The sequence below is a fragment of the Prionailurus bengalensis genome, chromosome B1, assembly GCF_016509475.1.
Source record: "Prionailurus bengalensis isolate Pbe53 chromosome B1, Fcat_Pben_1.1_paternal_pri, whole genome shotgun sequence".
NCBI classification, from domain to species: domain Eukaryota; kingdom Metazoa; phylum Chordata; class Mammalia; order Carnivora; family Felidae; genus Prionailurus; species Prionailurus bengalensis.
In genome coordinates, this window is record NC_057344.1 from 141,824,862 (window position 1) to 141,848,737 (window position 23,876).

General features: G+C 39.3%; 1 protein-coding gene across 5 annotated transcripts in view; it reads left to right on the plus strand.

Moving 5' to 3' along the window:
* Positions 1 to 1,853: 1,853 nt before the first annotated feature.
* Positions 1,854 to 23,876, plus strand: part of PAQR3 (progestin and adipoQ receptor family member 3) — a 29,642-nt gene continuing 7,619 nt past the window's right edge. The window contains exons 1-7 of one of the 5 annotated variants that reach the window (XM_043572395.1): positions 1,854 to 2,248; positions 6,229 to 6,391; positions 11,052 to 11,207; positions 14,797 to 14,994; positions 17,541 to 17,631; positions 20,810 to 20,958; positions 23,630 to 23,834. In XM_043572395.1, the coding sequence (XP_043428330.1) occupies positions 2,064 to 2,248; positions 6,229 to 6,391; positions 11,052 to 11,207; positions 14,797 to 14,994; positions 17,541 to 17,631; positions 20,810 to 20,952 (936 nt within the window). In that variant the 5' untranslated portion in view covers positions 1,854 to 2,063 and the 3' untranslated portion in view covers positions 20,953 to 20,958; positions 23,630 to 23,834. Of the gene's footprint in view, positions 2,249 to 6,228; positions 6,392 to 11,051; positions 11,208 to 14,796; positions 14,995 to 17,540; positions 17,632 to 18,407; positions 18,575 to 20,809; positions 23,574 to 23,629; positions 23,835 to 23,876 lie in introns of those variants that run through there. The other 4 variants (XM_043572396.1, XM_043572397.1, XM_043572398.1 and 1 more) reach the window with 4 other exon arrangements.

Genomic DNA, 23,876 nt, shown 5'->3' on the forward strand with positions numbered 1-23,876 from the left:
TGAAAAAGCTCTCTCAAGTTTCATAACTGGGGTTTTTTAAGTGCTTGATATCAAAGAGGGCTTATTTAAAAATTAAACCAGATGAATGAATTAGAAAAAAACTGAAATGGGTTATAAATTATTTAAACCAGTATAGAAGTCATTTTGCAACAGATTTAATGGGTACATTGTTGACAGTCAAAGCAGCTACCATTCTTAGTCTTCACTCTAGTGTCCCATTATTACCATAACTCAGATTCTTTCTCAATCTCTGATCATCTCTGAGCATCTTTCTACTTCTGTTTTCAAATACCAGGCTATAGACTTCCTTCCCACATGTCCAGGTCAAATTCCCAAAAACAAACTAATTGGACAAGCTAATTACCATTGCTTTTGTATGGACATTTGTGTCAGGACACCTCATGGATCACTTATCCACCTTTGGGTCAGCAGTAACCACAAGTTAGTGTCATGTGATACCAGCAAGAATACATGCAGAAGGAGCTTCCCAGAAGGGGTCAATGGGAGTGACAGGCATTCTCAGACATGAACTTCCTCCGTTAGGAAATAAGCATTCCTGCACATAGTAAGCTTCAATAAAGATAATGTACTGGGCACACAGTTAGCTCTCAAACATTAATTTTAGCTCCATGGCTGAAAGAATGCCTTTGCATGACATTAAGTCCATTTAGGATATACTTCAATTTATCTTTCCAGTTTTACCTACTAATATACCTTCACTTGAACTCTAATAATGGCCAACATTTGTTGGGTGCTAACAATATGCCTGGCACTTTTCTGTTACATGGATTCACTCATTTAATCCTCACAACATAAAGTACTGCTATTATCCCTATTTTACCAATAAGGAAACTGAGACACAAAGAGGTTAAGTACTTACACAAGGGCACATAGCTAGTAAATGGCTGAACAAGAATTCAAATCCAGGTAGAGCTTCAAAGCTCCAAACTTAATCACTAAGCCACACTGTTTCCCAAACATCAGCTAATATTACTAACATCATAATAATAAATAAATATTAGAAATCACAAGTGATTATTGTATGCCAAATAATAGGCTAAGGATGCTACATATAGGAATGCAAAACTGTTCTGCCCTGTTGCTGTTAAAAAAAATAAAAGAAAATAAAGAAAAAAAAAAGAAAGGAAAATCATTTGCATCATAATTCACTGCCAGAAACAAAGAAAGCTGTAACTTTTCCTCTAAGCACTGTATTAGCTGCACCCCAAGTTTGGCTCTGTTCCATCTTTATCATTCAGTTCAGTAGATTTCCTCATTTCCACTGTAATTTCTTCATCAAACCCATGAAATACTTACAAGTGTTTTGTTCCATTTCAGACATTTGGGAATTTTTAGTTTTCTTGTTTATTTCTACTGTAATTCTATTGTGGTCAGAGAACATACCCTGAATGGTTTCAGTGTTCTGAACGTGCTAGGGGTTTCTTTATGGCTTAGTGTAAATGCTCGATTTTGGTAAATGTTCCCTGTGCATCATCTTTCCTCTATTTTCAGCTACTTAAACTTCCAGAGTCCCTTCTAATGCTATGTGTGAGATTCTAGGCATAAAGTAAACGGAGCAGAGTTAGCTCTTGTTCTTATTTTTCTTCCAATGAACACTTTTCTTTTCCCCTTGAAGAAAACACCACCTGTATTCGCCTGCACAGTTCTGCGCTCTTCTCACCGATGAGTACAGACTCAGCCGCCTCCGTCCCGCGAGCCTAAAGGTGCCCGAACGACTGGCTCCGAGCCGCCAGCCCAGAAGCACATCCTTCCTCGCGTCGCACCAACCCAGGCCCATCCAGCCCCGCCCCAAAGAAGGCGAGGGGCGGGGCCCGCCGCGGCGCGCTGACGTCAGAGAAGGCTGCGACGCCGCCCGGTCAGCAGCGGCGCTGACGGCGGTGGCCGGTCAGAGCTCTGAGCGGGGCCTGGGCAGCGACGGGGCCGTAGGACCTCGCGCTGCGTTCGCGGGCTCCGGGGCGGGGGCGGCGGCGGCGAAGCCCCCTCCCCGGGGAGGCGGGGCCTGGGCGAGCTCCCCAGCCGGGGAGCGGCGGCGGCTGGGAAGGATGCATCAGAAGCTGCTGAAGAGCGCTCATTACATCGAGCTGGGCAGCTACCAGTACTGGCCAGTCCTGGTGCCCCGCGGCATCCGTCTCTACACCTACGAACAGATCCCCGTGTCCCTCAAGGACAACCCGTACATCACCGACGGCTACCGGGCCTACCTGCCCTCCAGGCTGTGTATCAAAAGGTACAGTCTGGCCGCCTCCGCGGGGCGCGCCTGGGGGGCGCGCCGGCAGCCCCTCCTCCCCACCTTTTTTGTCTGGGGTCCCTGGTGTTTTCCCTGCTTTTCTCCGTGCCTATCATTTCCTAGCTGCCCCATCCCTTTCATTCCTTTTTGCCACCTCTCCCGTCTCGTTATCTTTCCTCCTCCCCCGCCCGGGTGCCAGATCCACGGAATAATGACAGTTAACAATGTTTATAACTACCACTATAGCAATTTTTCCTATGGCGCTTTGCATTTTACAGAGGGCTTCTAGATCCTTTATCCCATTTGGTGCTTATTAGAATCGACCCCACTGACGATGGCCAAGTGATACTTGCCCCTGTGTATACCTAAGCTTTATTTTTAGAGCAGCCCTGTGGAAACTCAGATGCTTTGGGCCAAATAAAATGCCTAACATGATATATAATAGGAAATTATAATAATATAATAGAAAACAAGTTCACATTGCCATATGCAATGTATGGGTATATATATGTATATGTATATACATATATATAGAGAGAGAGAGAGAGAAACCCAATTCATTCATTGAGCAGATACTATGGAGCCCCTCCTAGGTGCCAGGTACTATACTAAGTCAAGCAGAGAACAGCAGACAAGGCCCTTGTTCTTCTCATGAAACTAAGGTTTGGTCTGAGTGACACGCATTAAAGAGGTAATAACTCTATTGCATAATAACCAGTGTGAAAAACACTGTGTAGTAAAAGTGCTGTAGCAAAGAGAGCCTATAACGGGCACCACCCTCCACTAGAGCCCTAGAAGCATTTCTAAGAAAGGACTTTCTTCATCATCTAAACCTTTAAGACTATGAGTCCCTTGAAAGCCTCGGTTTTAAAAAACAAAACTGAAAAACCAGTGTTCTAGTTCTTAAAATAGCAGAATAACTTTGTGTTAAAACTTTGTGTTAGGTATATCCTTATAGAACTCCACTTTAAGAGAATTAAGGTACAGGGGCGCCTGGGGGGCTCAGTAGGTTACCATCCAGACTCTTGATTTCAGCTCAGGTCATGATCTCAAGGTTCATGAGTTTGAGCCCCGCATCAGGCTCTGCTCTGACAGCTCGGAGTGTGCTTGGGATTCTCTCTCTCTCCTTTTCTCTCCCCACCCCCGACCCCACCTCTCCTCTGCTCTCTCTCTCAAAATAAACATTTTTAAACATAAGAGAATTAAGGTGCAGATATCGGTTAGCTCTAGGATACCGTGGTGACAAACCCCAACGCTGGAATGTAGGCTGTTAAGTTGCTCAAGAAGCAACCACGCGTCTGATTCTTGGTCTTCTTTTGAGCATAGTCTTTCCTCAGTTTTTTCTGTCCTGTCTTGAAAGTGTTTTGGACTCACAGTCACAAAGTGACATTTCTGCCCATCCCTACTTCAGTGGATGGCCCACAAGCCTTCACAGTTTGAATCCTAAGTACTATCCCCCCCCCCGACCCCCACTGTCTCCTTTGCATAAATTTATTACACAAGAAATCAGAGCTAGGCCCTACTATGGATGTGGACTCCACAAGAACAGAGCAGGTAGCGAATTGCCGTTAAGTATTTTATACCCACGTAGCAATAGTCCTCTGCATTCTGATGTTAGTGTCCAAATCTCGTGGATTGACAAACGAAATACATACAGTGCTTTAATGTTGGGTTGTTGAGTCAAAAAGACTTGGTTATCCAGATCTGCACTTAACCATTGTGGGACCTTGAACAAAGGTTAACCTCTCTGAGCCTTATTTTCCCCTCTTGTAAAAATGAGGGTAATCACAATGTGTGCTCCAAAAAATATCAAGGATTAAATGAGATTATGTCTATAAAATGCTGCACAGGGTGTGGCACCTAACAAGCCCTCGGTAAATGGTGACTCACTTGTTATCGTTGTGATTATTGATTTTGAAGGTGAACAAAGTATGGGTAACTTCTCACAGCATAAGAGTAGATTCTCTACGGGGAATATTTTTCCAAGTGCTCGTCCCACCAGCTTGGTCTTTTCCAGGTTCAGCTTCTGCCCTCTCTTCTTCTGGCTGTCAAGAGTGACCAGAACAGATTTTGAATGGAAGGAGAGGTTTTGTATGTCGCAGCTGTTCTGCCAACACTGTTAGTTGGAAGGAGCATGCCAAAGCTTGTGGCTCTCAGATCAGTTAGTCAGGGTATACTGGGTTTCACTAAGTGAAAAGTTTTGAGGCAACAGGCAGAGCAGAGTATTGATCGTCAAAACAGCTGTATAGTTACAGGTGTTCCTTCACATTCCTGCGTCCTTACCCCGCCCCAATATAAGTGGTCTTGATACTTGACGCTTGTACAGGGTAAAACCTGAAATTCATAACAAGATTCACTTTATTCTTGATAATCAATTGATAGTGTGAGACCCTGTTATGTTTATGATGCGGGAAAATGAGAACCATGGTGATTCCTACCAATTCAGTACATTGGAGGTATATACGTTAATGCTTATTTATAAGGATTCTGAACCAGTAAACGTCAAAGATCTTAGTTTAAACAAAAAGATTTGATTTTGCAAGAGAACTGCAAGAGAATTTTAATCATTAGGCATGATGTCACCTTCTATTGATGAGTTCTATTGACAGCTGGGGAAGCAGTTCACAAAATGGAGGAGCTGGAAGTGACTTGCTCGTGATCACATAGCTAATTTGTTGCTGAGGGTGAGGATGCAGGAGCAGTGACCCTTGTGACTCGTGGTTGGCGTGGTGCACTTTACACCAGCCTGTGCTGTCAAGACTACTTAAACTCAAAGCAGTTAGGCATTTAGTGAGCAAATAGTACTGATATTAAAAGTAACCAGTTGTCCCTAAAAAAGGAGAAACTCATGCCACCTGTGAACTAGTTTGGTTTCAAACAGCCACTGCAAAATTGTTCCAGCATGCCTATCTTTTTTTTTTTTTTTTTAACGTTCGTTTATTTATTTTGAGAGAGAGGGAGGGAGAGAGCACAGGTGTGTGCAGGCAAGCCGGGGAGGGGCAGAGAGGGAGAATCCCAAGCAGGCTCTGCACTGTTAGCATAGAGCCCAGCGTGGGGCTCCATCTCACAAATCGTGAGATCATGACCTGAGCCAAAATCAAACGTCAGACGCTCAACCGACTGAGCCACCCAGGCACTACCCCTGACATGCCTGTCTTAAAGGACATTTCCAGTGGTACAGTTTGTATTTATTCTGCTTCTCTTGAGTCTGTTTAATTTTGCATTTACATTTGATGAGTACTAAAAAGGTACTTTAAGTTTGTGCCTGACCTTATACTTGGCAGGCTTTCAGATACCTGCTTTTAAACATGTAAGTATGTAGCTAACATCCAGATTTAATCTGCACATTCATTTCTATGGACATTTAGCATCTAATCTGAGCAAGGCACTATGCTTGGGACAGTGGTGTCATAAAGAAGGATGGTGCCAGCCATCAGGGAGTTGATAGGCTGGAGGACAAGAAGGAATTTATACGTAAATAACTCATATGAGGAGGGAAATGGTAAATATGATAATAGGGTGAGCACCAAAAGAGCTGTAAAATGTCAGGATTGGTGGGGACATGGATGAACTTAAAAATTTAATTAAACAGGGGTGCCTGGGTGGCTCAGTCAGTGAAATGTCTGAATTCAGCTCAAATCATGATTTCACAGTTCATGAATTGAAGCCTGGCGTCAGGCTCCGTGCTAACAGCTCAGAGCCTGGAGCCTGCTTAGGATTGTGTGTCTCCTTCTCTCTCTTCCCCTCCCCTGCTCACACTCTGTCTCTTTCAAAAAGTAAACATTAAAAAAATGTTTTTAATATCCTTTTAAAGATTAATTGAGCAGAGTGAGATGTTGTATTTAAAAGGCAAATATGAGGGTAAGGGCTTAAAGCAACAAGTGTTGGATAACTGCCCCCCAAAACTGTCCCTAATCTTTTAGATGCTGACAGTGAACAAGCCAGTATAAATCTGAGATGCATTTTTGTTTGTTTTCCAGTTTGTTTATTTTATCTAATGAGACGGTAAATATCTGGAGTCATTTGCTGGGTTTCTTTCTCTTCTTTACACTGGGAATATATGACATGACATCAGTGTTACCTTCGGCAAGTGCATCCAGAGAAGATTTTGTAATTTGTTCTATTTGTCTTTTCTGCTTCCAGGTAAGTCATTTCACAAACACTATTATTGGTAAAGAGAACTTTAGTCAGACAAGCTTGGGCAAGTGATCTTACTTCACGCCCACCGCTTGCCTTACAGAGTCCCAACATAGCATATAGGTTAGTTTATTCATTTTTATAATATAAGCACCAAAAATGTTTTTATGAGAGTATATTTGGACTTTACTGTTAGATTATACTTGAAATCCAACAGACTTTAAAGACTGAGAAAGATTCTTTCCTTTTCTTTCCCTTTTTAGACATTTCTGTTGTAAGATTAAGGTAAGGATAAAAAAATATAAGGATAGGAACCTCTGTACTCTTATTTTCTGGCAGAGATAGAACACTAGTTACTGCTTAAAACTTATTTGAGAAGTGTTCCCCATCTTTTTCCTATTTATAGGTCTGAGATTTTGCATTTGCTTCCTTACTGTCTTAATTTTAACGTCTTGTTTTGCTGTTGCTTTAATGTTCATTTCCTTTGGTCTTTTTATGCTTGCCTGGTTTCAGATTCTTTTAGTTTCTCCTCCTCTCTACCTGTTGTATTTGTTAGTTCCCTAGCACTTACATTTTTCTTCAAGGATCTGTAAAATTCCTTTAACAGTTACATATAATAGTTTTAAAAGCAAATAATCCTAAAGAAGAAGTCAAATGTGGACCAAAATCTTGCTGACATTTTTTAAATTAAATAAAATGTAGAGAGTACAGAAAAACAAAAAATTAAAAGAGAAAGCTATCATCTCCATTCTTCCAAACAGAGGCCAGCACTCCCTGCAGTTAACCTGTGGCTGCTGTTTGAAAGGTGTATCTGTAAGCCAGCTGCACAGATATTGCACAATGTGTTGTTTAACTTCAGACCTTCATCATTCAACTCAAGTTAAAACTTGGGAGTTAAATGACCAAAAACACATTGGGAACATCTCCCCTCCCCTTTTTTCCCTAATTCTAGTTTCTGGAATAATTTTAAATTTCTTTAAGGGAAAGAATACCTGTATTTTTATGTTATTATTATTTGAAATTTATTTTTTCTTTAAGTATTTTTTACGGTATACTCATTCTCAGGTTTGATGGCAGCCTAAACATCTCTTAGAATCCATCTCTTGTTTGAAAATGAAAATGAATCAATTTCTTTACAGTTAAATTTTTAGATGTATCTTACAGACTAAGATGCCCTTAATAACCATTAATAAGCAGAACTGGTTTATACTCTACTGTTAATTATATGGATAGTATCTACTTTGAGAATCCCACATGTTTTCCTCAGCCCCCAGCTCTTCCCTTTATTCCTTCACCATCTACCCAGAACTGATGTTAATTCAGGGAAAGCATATTAATTTTTATATTGGCTTAAGAAAACAATGCATTGCAGAGCTGAAAAGCTGAAATAATTACAACTGCCAACGAAAAAACACCCAAAATGTTACAGTGACTTGCCCAGGGTTACTGAGCAGGACAGTTAAATCCTGTTCTTGCTACTAGTGCAATGATCTTTCTGGACAAGATGCTAACGACAGCTGAAGACAGCACATCTTCCCTACTGAAAACTACCATTTCTGTTATTTTATTTTTATGAAATTAAATTTATAACTTGCTCAGTTTTTCTAAATTCTTAGAGTGAGCAGGCAATATGGTAAATCACAAGGATTGATTTACATGTAATTAAAAAAAATTTTTTTAACATTCATTTATTTTTGAGAGACAGAGCACGAGCGGGGGAGGGGCAGAGAGAGAAGGAGACACAGAATCTGAAGCAGGCCCCAGGCTCTGAGCTGTCAGCACAGAGCCCGATGCAGGGCTCGAACCCACAAACTGTGAGATCATGACCTGAGTCGAAGTCAGATACTTAACCAACTGAGCCACCCAGTGCCCCAATTTACATGTAATTTTTAAAAGACATAACATTTTTTCCTCTTTCACTTGTACCATTTTATATGCTCAGTGTTTTCCTACCAACCAGATTATTAGAGTACATTCTGAATGTAGAAGAGTAGAATGTAATTTCAAGGGCTTTGAACTTTCCTAGAGGTCTTTCTGTATGAGGGAAGAGTAGAATATAGGCATGCCTTTCCCTAGATTCATTTTATTTACATTCAGTTCCACAAATATTTTTTTGAATGCCTCCTATCTAGACCCAGGCACTAAGCTAGGCATCGGGAATGCAGTGCTGAACAAAACCAACCTGTCATAAAAATCAAGTCACCTAGGGGCGCCTGGGTGGCGCAGTCGGTTGAGCGTCCGACTTCAGCCAGGTCACGATCTCGCGGTCCGTGGGTTCGAGCCCCGCGTCGGGCTCTGGGCTGATGGCTCAGAGCCTGGAGCCTGTTTCCGATTCTGTGTCTCCCTCTCTCTCTGCCCCTCGCCCGTTCATGCTCTGTCTCTCTCTGTCCCAAAAATAAATAAATGTTGAAAAAAAAAAATTAAAAAAAAAAAAAAATCAAGTCACCTAGGTGGGAGGGCCGAAGGGAGTGAGGCAGGGCATTTAAGCAGAAAAAATAGTTCGTGTAAAGGCCCAGAAGCAAGAGATAGTTCAGCACTTTCTGGACTTGTAGGTGTTGACCTTTCTGGTTGGATCATAGGAGAATGGAGAAAGATGAGGCTGGAGAAGAAGAAGCCAGATCCTGAAGTATTTGGTTATCATGCCAAGGAGATTGATATAGGATGTCACACTCTGATTTTCTGTTTACCTTGATGGAGAGAGATATTCCACAGAAGGAAAGTTCCCAGAAAACTGAAACCATACTCCATTTGTCAGATAATTTTTCAGGCAGTTTTTTTTTAAGGAACTCTAATAATAATACATTTCTTTTAAAACAGAACGTACTAAGTATAGGTTTACTTTTTAAAAACTCAGTGTTCTCTACTAACACTCTATATTCGACTTTCCTTTTGATAAGTGTAATTTTTCTCTTTATTTTCCTTTTCACAATGAAACTGGCTTTACTATTTCTTACTATTGCCATAAAATATATTCATGTAGGAGTTCAAACAAACAAAACAGTATATGGAAGAAAGTAAAAGCCATTTGAAATTCTGCTTTCCAGAGGTAACCACATTTGACATTTTGGTTAAGTTCCCCCAGACATTTGTGTATGAGCAATTGCCTCCCACCTGCCTACCTACCTGTCTACCTAATTCTGAGCTATGATCATCTCTGCTTGCTGTTTTGTGTCACTCAACATTGTGACGATGAGATCTTTCCTTGTCAATGAAAATATGTACCTTGGTATTCTCTGGATTTACTGTGTTTAATCTCAAGGGTAATCTGAGAAAACAAATAACCAAGCTTCTTAGAATCATATTTAATTGGGTCAGTGAACTCCTGACTTGTGGCTTAGTAGCCAAAGCCACAGACTGATGAAGATTTTAGACTATGGATGAAGAAATGACATTGTGGCTAGGTACACTTTTAAATAATGGTATTGAGGCTGTGGTGCCTGATTAGGTTTGTTTAATGACCAGATTCTGGAATAGCTACCTGACCATTTGTCTGCCTTAGCAGTTGCTTACAAAATATTTGTCAGTTTGACCTACTTCATATAATCTATCTGTGCCATTTTCTGTACCCCCACTGTCACTGGCTTAGGATAGGGTCTTGCCACTGCTCTCTAGGGCTACTCTTAAAACCTCCCATCTTAGCCTTTCTGTAAGACTGCACTTAAACTCTTCAGTAGTATCACACCTAGCCCATCATACTGATGTTAAAATTCTTTGATGTGTAGAACTTGTCATAATTGTATTATGAGAGGGCCACATGACAGTCCTTAATGGTCTGTGTTTTCAATATGTTGCTTTTCCTGTGGACCCTCCAATAAACATGTGAGCACTTTTATTTATACTCTTGAGGAATGCTGGAACAGCCTTTTAAGATCCAGTGTAAGTGGCATCCCTTCTGTGAAGCTCTCTTCCCCACCATTTCACCCACCAAATGCACACATACACCCACAAGCCCAGTCCTCCCCTCCTCCCCTGTGCTCTGCACTGACTTTTCCTATAGGACTTCTTCTATTACCACTGTTTGTTCATTCATTTCAGAAAAATCTCTCAGAGAATAGAGGTCTCATCCTTGTATCCCCAGTGCACGATACACAGCAGGTATCTAATGGCTGAAGGGAGTTCAACCATAACAACCTTATCAATCTTAAGAGCAGCTGCTTGAATCAGATTAGCTTTGCTCTCAATATGGCAACACATAAAGTCAGCATAAGTCATAATCATTTTTTCTTGGACACAACAAAGCTGTGTTTAACTCACAACCCAAAAATAAACTCTATACAATGAACTCTTGCACAGACACGAAAAGTCTTAAGTGAAGAAACCAAATTGCAGAACAGAATGTATAATTTGATTCCATTTGATTAACTTTAAAAAGTATATATCATATGTGTCTGTGTGGACTTGTATATCATACATGTTCAATACATTCTTTGAAGATACCTAGAAGGACACATAACAAATGTTATCAGGGGCTAATCCTGGGTAATAGATTAAGTGGGAGGAGCTTATGTTTTTACATCATACAATTCTATGTTCTTTGATTATCTTTTTAAGGACATGGATTACTTCTACAGTGGGTACTTTTTTAAAAAGGAAACTGAATGCCACACAGGAGTTGCTTTAATTTCTTTTTGTTTAGCTTTGCTAAGATTTGTTCTATTTTCCATAGGTCTGTATGCTTTGCTCTGTGGGCTATCATCTTTTTTCTTGCCATCGATCAGAAAAAACCTGTCGAAGATGGATGGCATTAGATTATGCAGGAATTTCTATTGGAATACTGGGCTGCTATGTCTCTGGTGTATTTTATGCTTTTTATTGTAATAACGTAAGTAACTTAAAACATTTTATATTCTACTTTTCATGTAGGTCTTGGGTTTTATTGCCATGAATGTTTCCTTTGAACTTCTGAATAAACACATAATTAAGTTATAGAAGAAACAGAAGAGTCTCGTGTATATATAAACTCATTTTTCAAAATGGCCCTGCAATCTCTAACATCTATTATCAGTTCCGTACTCATTTTTTTTTTTAATTTTTTTTTTCAACGTTTATTTATTTTTGGGACAGAGAGAGACAGAGCATGAACGGGGGAGGGGCAGAGAGAGAGGGAGACACAGAATCGGAAACAGGCTCCAGGCTCTGAGCCATCAGCCCAGAGCCCGACTCGGGGCTCGAACTCATGGACCGTGAGATCGTGACCTGGCTGAAGTCGGACGCTTAACCGACTGCGCCACCCAGGCGCCCCAGTTCCATACTCATTTTACTAATTTTCCATTGAAATATATATTTGAAGATATTTTCTTGAAACTAATGTAAACTAATTTTCTCGAAACCAAAAGTTACGTTTCCGCTAAACCCATATAGCTATGTGATCCCTCAGATGCACATTACATGTCTTTTATTTTTGTGTCTATAGATCTGAAGTTAAAGTTAGCGCTTGATAAAATTAGGAAGCTGGCTGCTGCTTGCTATTTTCCCTGATCCTTACTCCTCTTTCAGTGGAAAAAATAAAGGGTGTGTCTGTGAGTGTGTTGACCCAATTCTTCATAAGAAATATGTTTTCCTTTCCTTAGTCTTACATTTGGAGGTAGGCATAGAGGCAGACCAGCTAGGAGGTAAGTGACTAACAAATATGCATCTATTCTGAGTTCTAAATCAACTCTACCTTCTGACTCTGATGTCACAAAAGTCAGTTGTGTCCTTGTGCAAAGCACCATTTGAAACCCTGCTATCAGATCATATAGCACCTGAGCTAAAAATATTGGGCCGCCAAACTATTGAAGATAACTCTCTACCTCATTACTTCATGTCCCAGTTGAGGAAACAAACTGAATCTTCCCCTGGGCCCAGCAAGCCCTCCCACTCAGAAAGTCCTGCCCTCCTACCTTACTCTTTTCTTTTTCTTTTGTCCTTCAGTTTCTTCCTCTCAGAGCCAGAACAGAGCTGCTCGGGGGCAGTTCACATCCTAGGCACCCCTAGCCCTCTTCACAAGGACTAGAGCCTGTCCTCCACAAGCCCTCCGCATGTCACAGGTGCTCCAAGCCAGACTCCCCAGCCGTCACTTCCTGGGACGACTGGCTACAGCACAGGATTCTGCTGACTTGGGAATTCTTAAGTAGGACCTTTGTCTCTACGCAGTAACAGAGATGACTGCCAGTAAAGCTGAAGTGTAAAACTAGCAAACAGGAAAATCATAAATTTGGTTTGAAGTAAGAGAATTACTCATTGTAGCCACTTACTTATGAGCCATTTGCTTTTTAGGCCTAATCATGTTGGAACTTAAGCATATAATTAAACATATATGCAGTTAACCTTGTAAATTGATTTGATTTGAGTAAAGTACTCATATCTGCTCAGCTTTCACTTACTGATTTTGCATGAAACTGTTTACATCTTTTAGAAAATTTGAGGCAATAAGCTGATAGCTAGGAGCTTGTGAGTGCAGTTATGTAATGATTGAATTGTTTTACTTATTCTTTCTTTGAAACCTAAGCTGTTTTTTGTTTACCTGTTCCTAAACATACCTGATAATCCAGGAGACTAGTGGGACACTTTGTGCATCTCTCTTCAGAAAAGCTAGAAGTAAGAGAAAGACAACTACTGGAACTAATGATTTTTTTTTTAACTTTTTTAATGTGTATTTTATTTTTGAGACAGAGACAGAGTATGAACGGGGGAGGGTCAGAGAAAGAGGGAGACACAGAATCTGAAACAGGCTCCAGGCTCTGAGCTGTCAGCACAGAGCCCGATGCAGGGCTCGAACTCACGGACCGTGAGATCATGACCTGAGCCGAAGTCGGACACTTAACCGACTGAGCCACCCAGGTGCCCCTGGAACTAATGATTATTTAAAGGAAAAATTGTTTTCTTTCCTCTGGTACCCAATCATTTCCAAATATCTGGTTTCTATAGTGGCTCTTTATCTTTTAAGGAACACAGGCTACTTTGAGAATGCAATTGAAAACTCTAGACCCTCCATCCAGGAGAATGTACATTTGGGCAGAGACTAACCAAACATTTTGACATGGGATTTCAGGGAGCTAGTAGCCCTACAGAAGTCCTTGGAGCCCAGCTGAAGAACTCTGCCCCATGTGATGCTAACTTTTGAGCTTCCAACTGCTCATTTAGATACCTAAATATTCTATAAGCCCTTCAGACTTAAAATATTTAAAAATGAACATTGTTTTGGGGCACCCGGGTGGCTCAGTTGGCTAAGTGTCTGACTTCGGCTCAGGTCATGATCTTGCAGTTCGTGTCTTCAAGCCCGCATCAGGCTCTGTGCTGACAGCTCAGAGCCTAGAGCCTGCTTTGGATTCTCTGTCTCCCTGTCTCTCTGCCCCTCTCCTGCTTGCACACGGTGTCTCTCTCAAAAATAAACAAACATTAAAAAAAATTAAAATGATCATTGTCTCATGCTTTCCCATTCTCTCTCCCTCACCCCCCCCCCCCCCATACACACACACCTGGCTCATCTTTGCTCATTTGCTGCATTAGTAAAAGCCACTTGCATGGCCTTTCTTACTGGGAACAGTCTAGCTATCTTCTACTGCCCTCTCACACATCCAGTCAGCCATTAAGATTTTAGTTTATTTTTAAAAAGTCTCCTGAATCTGCTGCTTACATCTGTCTTCTTTGTTCAACAAGAGCCCAAGCCCCTGTTCTCTCTTTGAATCAGTTATTCCAATTAATATTCTAGTTGGCTTCCTGTCACCTCTTTGTTTTTCACACTGATGTCAGAGTTCTATTTCTAATAAGTCATTTTGAAAAGCAAGCCCGTCATCTCCTTCTTAACACTGCCATTCCCCCAGTGCCAGCATGGTACAGTTCCAAATACTTAGCCTCACAGTACACTGCCTTTCAGCCTCCCTTCTCAAAACCTTCCCACCGTATGCTCTGTTCCTTTTCCTTGAGAACTCCCTCTTCCCACAGAATCATATGAATTCCTCAAGACCCTGCTTAGATATCATCTCCTCTGTGAAGCATTTATTAGCCACTCTAGGTAACAATTGCCCCCTCCTCTGTGTTCACACATTCTGTTCACAGCTCTTGTCATTGGATTATAATCATTTCTTTATGTCTGCCCCTCCCATAGTCTATGAGCTCACTCACTGAGAGAGTCCATGTCGTAGTCAGCTTTGTTTCTACAGGACTGAAGTTGTCTCTGGCATATAATAGGTACTCAGAAAATGTTTTTTTATGAGTAAGTGTGGTTTCCACTAGCTCTCTTTGGAATTTGGTTTGTCCTCCTAAGAAACCTAACAGTTCTATGGAACAGGAATGTTGTAAGGAAGGAAGTTCATCATGTTTAGAAATGAAAAAACTACATAAGTAGTCTTCTACATATAATGTAAAAGCCAGAATTAGTCTTTTCCTTCTCTTATTTGTGTAACAATTAACACTTGATTTCCTTCTAGTACTGGCGTCAAGTGTACTTGATCACAGTGCTTGCCATGATCCTGGCAGTGTTCTTCGCACAGATCCATCCCAATTACCTCACCCAGCAGTGGCAGAGGCTCCGTTCTATCATCTTCTGTTCTGTTTCGGGATACGGAGTGATCCCAACTCTTCACTGGGTTTGGCTCAATGGAGGAATCGGTGCTCCTATTGTACAGGTAGGTTGAATGTAGTCAATAGTTTTTTCTTTTTTTTTTTTGTCCTTTCAGTTGTATTCATGTTGGACAAAGTACTATAATCAGGCCAGGTGGGTGGGTCTCTGTCATTTGAGAAAATACTTATAACTGCATATTGATGCCATAATTTTCACATCTATATAAAGAAGTACGCCTTGCAGGATAAAGAAGTGTAACTACTGTTTTTTTCTGAGATATCTTTCTGTGAAATGATATATTCTTAACTCTCCTTGAGTGTGTAAATACCCAAGTCATTATCAGTGGAGGACTTCCAAGTTTCCAGCTTTGTCAGCTAGGGCAGAGAGAATGCCAGTGATAATGCAAATTTGGAACTAGGAGGAATTGATTGATTGATTTTTGTGGAGGAGAAGGAGCTGGGAAAGATTTTTCCTTGGACCTGTTGAGTCGAGGCACCTGTGGGATGTAAAGGTGGAGATGGGTTGGAATTTAGGTCAGAGTTTGAGACTAGTGATGAAAATTTGATCATGTCCCACCCATCAAGGAAATTATATTGAGAAGTAAAAGAAGAGCTATAAGAGTTAGGTATTATGGGCCAAGTCGGAGTACATTAAAGAAGTGGCTCAGTGAGAACTCCTCAGTATTCTTGAGATTAGAAATAAGACTTCAGATCTCAGAGATCCATGTAAAAATGCCTTAAATATGCACTGGAGAATAAATTTAAGAATTTTTAACATCAGTAAGTATGCCAAGAAATCTAGCAGAAAGCAGATATACTTGTTGCAGTGAGACCTTTGTCTGAAATATGGGGATTTAAATGCAGGTTTTATTAAAAAAAAAAAAAAAATCCTAGTTTTTTTAGAAGACCAGGGAACTAATAATAGGCTTTACACACACTGCATGAAGTTGGTAACAGCATGGTAGAAAGCATTTAGGTATAAAACAGAAAGGGAGGGAGGGAGGGAGGGAGGGAGGGAGGAAGGAAGGAAGGAAGGAAGGAAGGAGAAAGAAAAAAAAAGAAAAGGAGAAAAAGAAGAAAGAAAGGAAAGAAAGAAAAGGAGGAAAGAAAGTTCTGTGATATAGCAAATTGAATGATATGATCTGGCCACTTTGCCAACTTGAGAAAAAGGGTGATGTTTTCTTCATAAAATTAGGAATTTAGGAGAAAAGTGAGATAGTAATGATGACGAACCTCAGTGATCCTGATATCTATGAAAACATCACTTCTCTGACAGTTTTACTTCTTGAAAATAAGTTAAAGAAAACAATGGTGAAATGCAACTCTAGATTTAATTCTAACCAGAAATGAATAACTGGTTATTGACATAGAAGAGGCCAAAATTTGGGATGATGTATACACATCCCTTTTAATCTTATAATGACAAAGAAAGAAAACCAGACCTATTGAGCCAATGGATTTCTGAGAAATTCAGAAAAATATGGGAACTTTCCTGTGTTCAGAAATTTTAAAATAGAAATATGGTTAAGGAAAATAGTGGTTCTGAAAGATGGAAATCTAATGTGATCACAGATCATTCCAGTGAAGAAGGGAGACTTCCAAAGAAATTTTCCAATAAGCTATACTTTTAAAAAGATGGAGAGGGGTGCCTGGGTGGCTCAGTTGTGTTGAGAACGACTTTTGATTTCAGCTCAGGTTATGATCCCAGGGTCATAGGATCAAGACATGTGTCAGGCTCCACACAGAGCGTAGAACCTGCCTAAGATTCTCTCCCTCTCTCCTCTCCCTCTGCCCCTCTCCCCCACTCACACACTCTCTATCTCTAACATAAAATTTAAAAAAATAAAAATATGGAGAAAGAGAGACTTAACCAAAAATGAAAAGTTCTGGAAAGGCTAATCCTGGGGATAGGTTGCAGTTGTGTTCTAGAATGAGAAATCTCATGTTCATTAGTCTAAGAATGTAGGTTTTCAGGAGGGCCCTGATAATTCTCAAATATTTGCAGAGAGAAGTAATTTTGTCTCTATTTCTTAAATGTCTTCTTGGTGTATTAGGTTTACAACCAGAATTGATAACAATATACAAAATTGTTATAAAATAAATTATAGCTGGGTAATTTTCTTAGGGCAAGGGAAAGCTTTCCAGTGGAGCTGAGAGATGGACTGCTTCATATAGTAGTATTCAAGAGGACCATTATCTGGGATGGTGGAACACATTGCATTGTTTGGCCAAACTTCTGCAGTCTTTTCTGGCCACAGGTCCCTGATCTTTAGTGTTTTGCTTCTTCAGCTGATAACTCCATTCCCCATGTGTGTTCCACCCATGAAACTATGTTGGTGGAGTTGGGTGTCCTTAGGACCTTCAGCCATGTTCAAGCTCTACTTCCTTTATTACCCTAACCTTTAGGACACTCTCTGTTCCCTCCTGTGGGCTATTTTCCACAGTATTGAGAGCAAGTTTTCTATTATTGGATACTGTCTACAAAAGCAATCTAGATTTAATGGGCTTAAATTCTGCCTCTGAATTCTACCTAATCAATGAATTAGATTCACAGTAAATTGGGAATTCAGTCACAGTAGAAAGATCTGTGAAAAAATGTTTTGCTTTTCAGGACTTTGCACCCCGTGTAATTGTGATGTATGTGATTGCTCTTCTTGCTTTCCTATTCTACATTTCCAAAGTTCCAGAACGGTACTTTCCAGGTAAGTAACACTTTTATAGTGCTTTTTGTGACTTTATTCTAAATATATGGTGGAGGTGTATGTTTCAGAGTATCAAAAGTTATTTCAGTATTATTGGTTATAGAAAGGCTCTCCTATTGTCCAATGTTATCTAAAACTTTAACTTTCAAAGGCCCTCCATAGACTTCCTTTCCTCCTCACCACGAGTTGAGTGTAGTAGATGAGGTCACTACCATTTCACAATTAGGAGCTAGTGACAAAGCTGGGAGTCTTCTGACTCCCAACCACTGTTTATTTTGTGAAGTACTAATTATCTATTACCAATGACTTCTTTATATACCAACTCATTCTTAAAAAATAATTTATATATGCAGAGATCCATAAAATAAGAAGAAAAGAGACAGAGGAAAATAAGATGATAATGAAAAGAAGCCAGGGTTAGGGCCACTTCACCATATATCCATCATGAGGTTCTAAATATAGATAAAGATCACCAGTCTGCATTTCCGCTTCCTGGCACCCAGTACAAATAATGTAAGTTAAGGGTCTTCAGGTCCCCAAAATATACACAAGCTAGTGACTCAATAGAAGGAAAGATTTCCCTGATCCTCCAGTCCAGAGAAAAAGACTTCTGATAGAAAATAACTAACAGGATACCAGGTAGAATGAATAATGTTCTCCAAAACATGTATTTGCTTGTTCAGGAGCTGTAGCTCTGGAGTCAGACTGCTTGGGTTCAAATCCATATTGCCCACTTACTAGCTGCATGAGCTAAATAAGTTACTTCACTTTTTCAGCTCATTTCCTCATCTGAGCATGGAGATACTACTTTCCTTCATGGGGTTATTGTGGGGATTACGTGTGAAAATGTACAAGAACCATTCAGCAAGGTTCCTCACAAGAAGTAAGCACTCAATACATGTTAGCAGTTGTTACTATGATGACGTCCCTCCACCTCAGTCCCGTAAGTGAAAAATGGGGTTTAGTAAGGCACAGAATGACGCAAGTCCAGGTGACCTTTGGCTTGAGTCGAGAATAACAAAGTGCATACGGCAGTGATTTTTTTGGTTCGGGGAGGTAGAAGTAGGTGTGTGGCTCAAATTCAAACTGCAGACTTGTCCCTCCTTGGGTGAAGAATCTTCCACAGTGAATTGAAGACAGGATTATGCCACTTATGATGTGTGTTGGGAAGAAGAAAGGATGAGAAACCCTGATCTAGAGAATAGATCACAGAACCTCAGACATTCTTCTGTGCACTTGGTTTTTTCCCCACTGAGCTTTAAAAGTGGAGTACCAAGAAGAACCTGAGTGTAAACGTTAGGATTTAGGAACATAAGAAGGACATGTCCCTTAATTGAAGACCATCTTCATGCAGAGCAGAATTTTCCTCAAAAAACAGTTGTGGCAAAATGCATTTTTATATCACCTTATTAATAATTATTTTATTATTAATTTCTTCATCACAAGTACACGTAGAAAATTGAATGATGAAATTTTTCTGAACTACATAGTTATGGCCATAGTGTTTTTATGCCTTAGAATATTCATATCTGAAGTTCCCAGTTACCTAATAGAGGACACCTATAAAAGGTCAAATGTTATGTCAGTTTTCTTCCAGGTGAGCTTGACATAAAACGTGCCCCAAGTAGCTGAATGTGTGGAGTACAGGCACAGTAGAGCAGTGGACATATGGAGACCATACAAGACAAAAAGTCTTTACAGATAAAAGTAATAGTCTCAGACGTTCATGAATGAGTGGCTTAGAAACCTTATCTGGCTGGCCAGTCCCCATTTATGACCCGGATGTAAAGAGAAACATGTGCGGGGCGCCTGGGTGGCTCAGTCAGTTAAGTGTCCAACTCTTGGTTTCAGCTCAGGTTATGATTTCATGGTTCATGGGTTTGAACCATGAACCCCGCAACCTGCAAGTGCGGAGCCTGCTTGGGATTCTCTCTCTCCTCCTCTCTCTGCCCCTCCCCTACTCACACACATGCTCCCTCTCTCCCTCTCTCAAAATAAATAAACTTAAAAAGAGAGAGAGAGAAATATGTGCAGTGGTGGTAAGATGGTAGGTGAATACTGTGAAATAAAAAAATTTATACCTAAGAAATTACTTTCACCTCAGTTACATTTTTTTAAATATGTAAACATCACAATGATATTTGATTAGGTCCAAAGATCACCAAAGGTGTCCATGGACAGAATTAAGTGGATCTGCATACTTGTATTACAATGTGATCAATTTTCTTTGTAGTCCTCTGCATTTTGTGCTTTTAAAAATGAGTCTTTGAGCTTCACTGGAGTGTCAAAGTGGTCTGTGGCACCGAAAAAAGGGTAGAAACCCCTATGGAAAGGACTTAAACTTTAAAATCTACATACTGGAGCACCTGAGTGGCTCAGTCAGTTGACCATCCATCCAGCTTCGGCTTAGGTCATGATCTCAGGGTTCATGAGTTCAAGTCCCACTTCAGGCTCACTGCTGTCAGCACAGAGCCTGCTTCACATCCTCAGTCCTCCCCTCTGCATGCCCCACCCCCAGCTTGAGCTCTCTCAAAAATGAACATTTAAATAAATAAAATCTATATACTGTACTATTACTCTTGATAAGACAGGTAAGGTTAGAGAATATTAGAAGCATAGAAGCACCATGAGTAAGAAAAAGTTACTTACATTTAAATTTCTATAACTCTGTATTTTATTTTGGTATTTTTCAAGAGGCTTCCCATATGTTAATTCATCTCCTTGGAATTTAAACTTTAAGCACAAAGAGAAATAGTTCTAAGCTGTATATGAACTAACCAACCTTACTTAATGAAGCCATTACTAATTGCATTTTGCAGATGTAACCCATGATATATACGTGTGTGTGTGTGTGTGTGTGTGTGCGTGTGTGTGTGTGTATCCAGATGTATAAGACATTGGAGACAAAAGGTCAAAGTCCTGAAATTAACCAAATTAGATTTGAGAACACACTTGGAATGGTATTTCCAAAAGTCACCAATGTCCTTAAATTAGACCAAAATATGAATTCATCCTTTTTTAAAAACATCTGGGTTTGAATTACTCTCCAGGTGCTCTGAGATGGCCAAAATATTTTTGCTGCTAAGCCATATGTCCAAGGCCAGACATAGGAATATATTCTTATTTTAATATCAAAATATTAGAATCAATATTCTTTTTTCTCTACCTTCCCTTCTAGGACAACTAAACTACCTCGGATCAAGCCACCAAATATGGCATATCCTTGCAGTAGTGATGTTATATTGGTGGCATCAGTCAACAGTGTATGTCATGCAGTACAGACATAGCAAGCCTTGCCCTGACTATGTTTCACATTTGTGAATTCAGGTATGGCCACCTGCTGTATTCAGTTATTAAGCAATATGTAATGGGGAGTTGTATACCCCACTGTTTCTAAGATTCACCGTAATTTTTTCTTTTTCCTCCTATTTAATATATCATGAGTACTACTTTATAAAAATGGAAAAATATACTTGGGGATCTGTAATAATAACTACTTTACAGCCCTTAAAACTACTAATTTGCTGCTTGTACAGAAAGTGAAAATTAGTTGGCATTTATAAGAAACATCTGAATAACAATGAATGTGAAACCAGTATAGAAATAGTATTTGTTTTACTTAACACCAGCTTAATTTGCTTAGGAAGGGCTCACCTCCATTATAAAATGGAGTCATCCTGTTTGATTCCTTTAATAGAAGATATTTACGGTAGTTGATCAAGTTTTAAGTGCCCAACCAAGGCGAAGGTTGCAATAGCCTATGCTTAACGTAAGCTAGGAGACTGGTTTTGAATAATTACTAGCCTTTAAATATATGGTTTGTGAGAAACTGGCACTTAAAATATGATTTCCTTTAGCTATAGTCTCTCTTCTCCTTAGGAACATTGTATTTTTTGGTTTGCTAGAATAAAAACTTCAATCCTTTCCTCCCTTGAGAGAGGCTTTGAGAAGAAAAGAACTTGCATCATTTTCCATCGGATAAGAATCACATTAAAAACTGATTATATGATCAGGCAACAAATTGTGTGGTCTAATAATAACTAAGACATTATTAGCATTTAATCCTTTTAATTTTGAAGAATATTATTTAGTTCCATATAATAATTGCACTCTTGCCAGTGGATTACAGATTTTTGGTTCCAAAATTCCTGTAGAAGAATTTCACTGAATTTGCAGTCCTAAATTTCGTGACGGATGGGGGTTCCCAATTAGATGGGTGCCACTTTCAAGGCCACAGAGTCCAGATGGCCCAGTCTTGACCCTGAAATGAACCTTAAGCCTTAGAACAAAGTCATGCTGATTCCCCATTTGATGACCTGATTGTTTACCTGTGCTCTAGCCTTTCCATTTATGCATGTGTTAGCATTTTATTGACAACTCACAGTATTGATAACACTAATATTTGAGCCTGAAACATTTTTACTCATTATATATACCTAAAAAATAGATCTCACTGCCCTACCATACAGCACTCTTCTTGTTCTTTGGCCTTGTCATGTATAAATTAAGTTCCTTAAAGCAGTCATTCACAAAAACATGCTGTTCATTGGAATATAAATTATTATTCAGATTTCTTAATGGGTTGACAGGAGTTGCTTTGAATACTGGTGTATCTTCAGAACCTTGGAATTACCAAATATCAGAAGTGTTGATTGATGGTGAAGCTTATTTCCACATTGCCACGTATACATCTGGTATTAGGAATGTTACTTTAATGTGCCTCAGTTTATGCATCTGTAAAATTTTGTATTTCTTTTCAGTATAGTGTTTTTGGAATATAAATTCCCCATGCTAGTATCTCAATAAGGAGAATCTTCCCAGTAGACTAAGGGTGCTGTATTATACCCATTATGATGATGGAACACACTGCTTTGAAAATGGCTATTTTATAAGGCCACAGATTTGATCTATGTGTTAAGTGAAAGAAGACTTTAGTGTAATGATAATAGGATGTATTTTCCCTAAACCATCTCTTACGGGTTTACATGATACTGGTTTTAAATAGATATTTTGTCATTTTAGCCAAACAAAATACACTGAGTAGTTATACCTAAAAAGTCTAGTTATTTTAGGCCTGATACCACTTTTACTATAAAATCTTCTCAAAATAAAAACATATTGAACTGTAAGTTTCACTTTCTCTTAATTTTTAAAAAATATTTCTGGTTTTTTGTAATAGTATATTAATTATTTAATCCTTGCCATCTGAATTCATGGATAAAAAGATCACACTGTGTTTGACTTTTTGTTTTGTTTTGTTTTTTGTTTTTTGGGTTTGTTTTGTTTTGTTTTTTTCATTTAAAAGGCATACAGGTCTGACTGTAGGGAGAAGTATACCATGTAAACCTTTCATCTTTTTATGAAAATATTAAATACTGTAAGAAAGCTATCCTCTCTCATTTTCATCTTTACTATGATATATTTATTATAAAGTAGGGAATGAATGTGGATTGCTGTCAACTAATAAACACTTCTGTATGTCAGCGTTTATTGACCACCTACTGTGTGCATATCACTACTGGCAAAATTTTTAAGACATTGCTAACATTAAAGAATAACTATTTAAAAATTGCCTCCAGATCTGAGCCTTGTAATAATGTATATTTAAGTTATTTTTGTTTTTATAGATTTATTAAAATAAGATTAAAAATACACAATTCAGCTAGCGTACTAAAAGGCTGGTTTTAATTTTACGGTGTGTAAACTATAAAAGCTCTTTACCTACAGACTTTACAAGTACATTTTAAAATTATCCATGGCTGTTTTAAATTGTCTATAGTGATTTATAAGGTTGTAGTTGACTAATTTGAGGCAATTATCTTTCTATATAAAGCCATTTTCAAAAGATAGTGCTTGTCTTTTTTGTTATGACACTGAGTGCAATTCAGTAAGCTGCATGGCAAAATATGTATTATGTAAATAAACTGGGTTTACTAAATATATTAAGTGCTGCCTGTCATTCTTTATAATACGTAACAGCTTCAAAATCATATTTTAGAATCAGGAATGAAGAATTCAGGGACTGTCACATCTTATGGCATCCCACCTGGACAAAGTAACCGATTTGAAGATTGTGACTGACTGGCATAAAGGTGTGCAACTCCATTTGGCAGGTACCTACCTGGAGATATCTTTGCCCTGTACTAAACATGAAGGGGCAAAGTCTACACTTCTGGATCCCTGCCAGTTGCTGAGCTGAGTAGGTCTGTATCCACCTGAAGTCATCATTCTGGGTAATCCCGTCC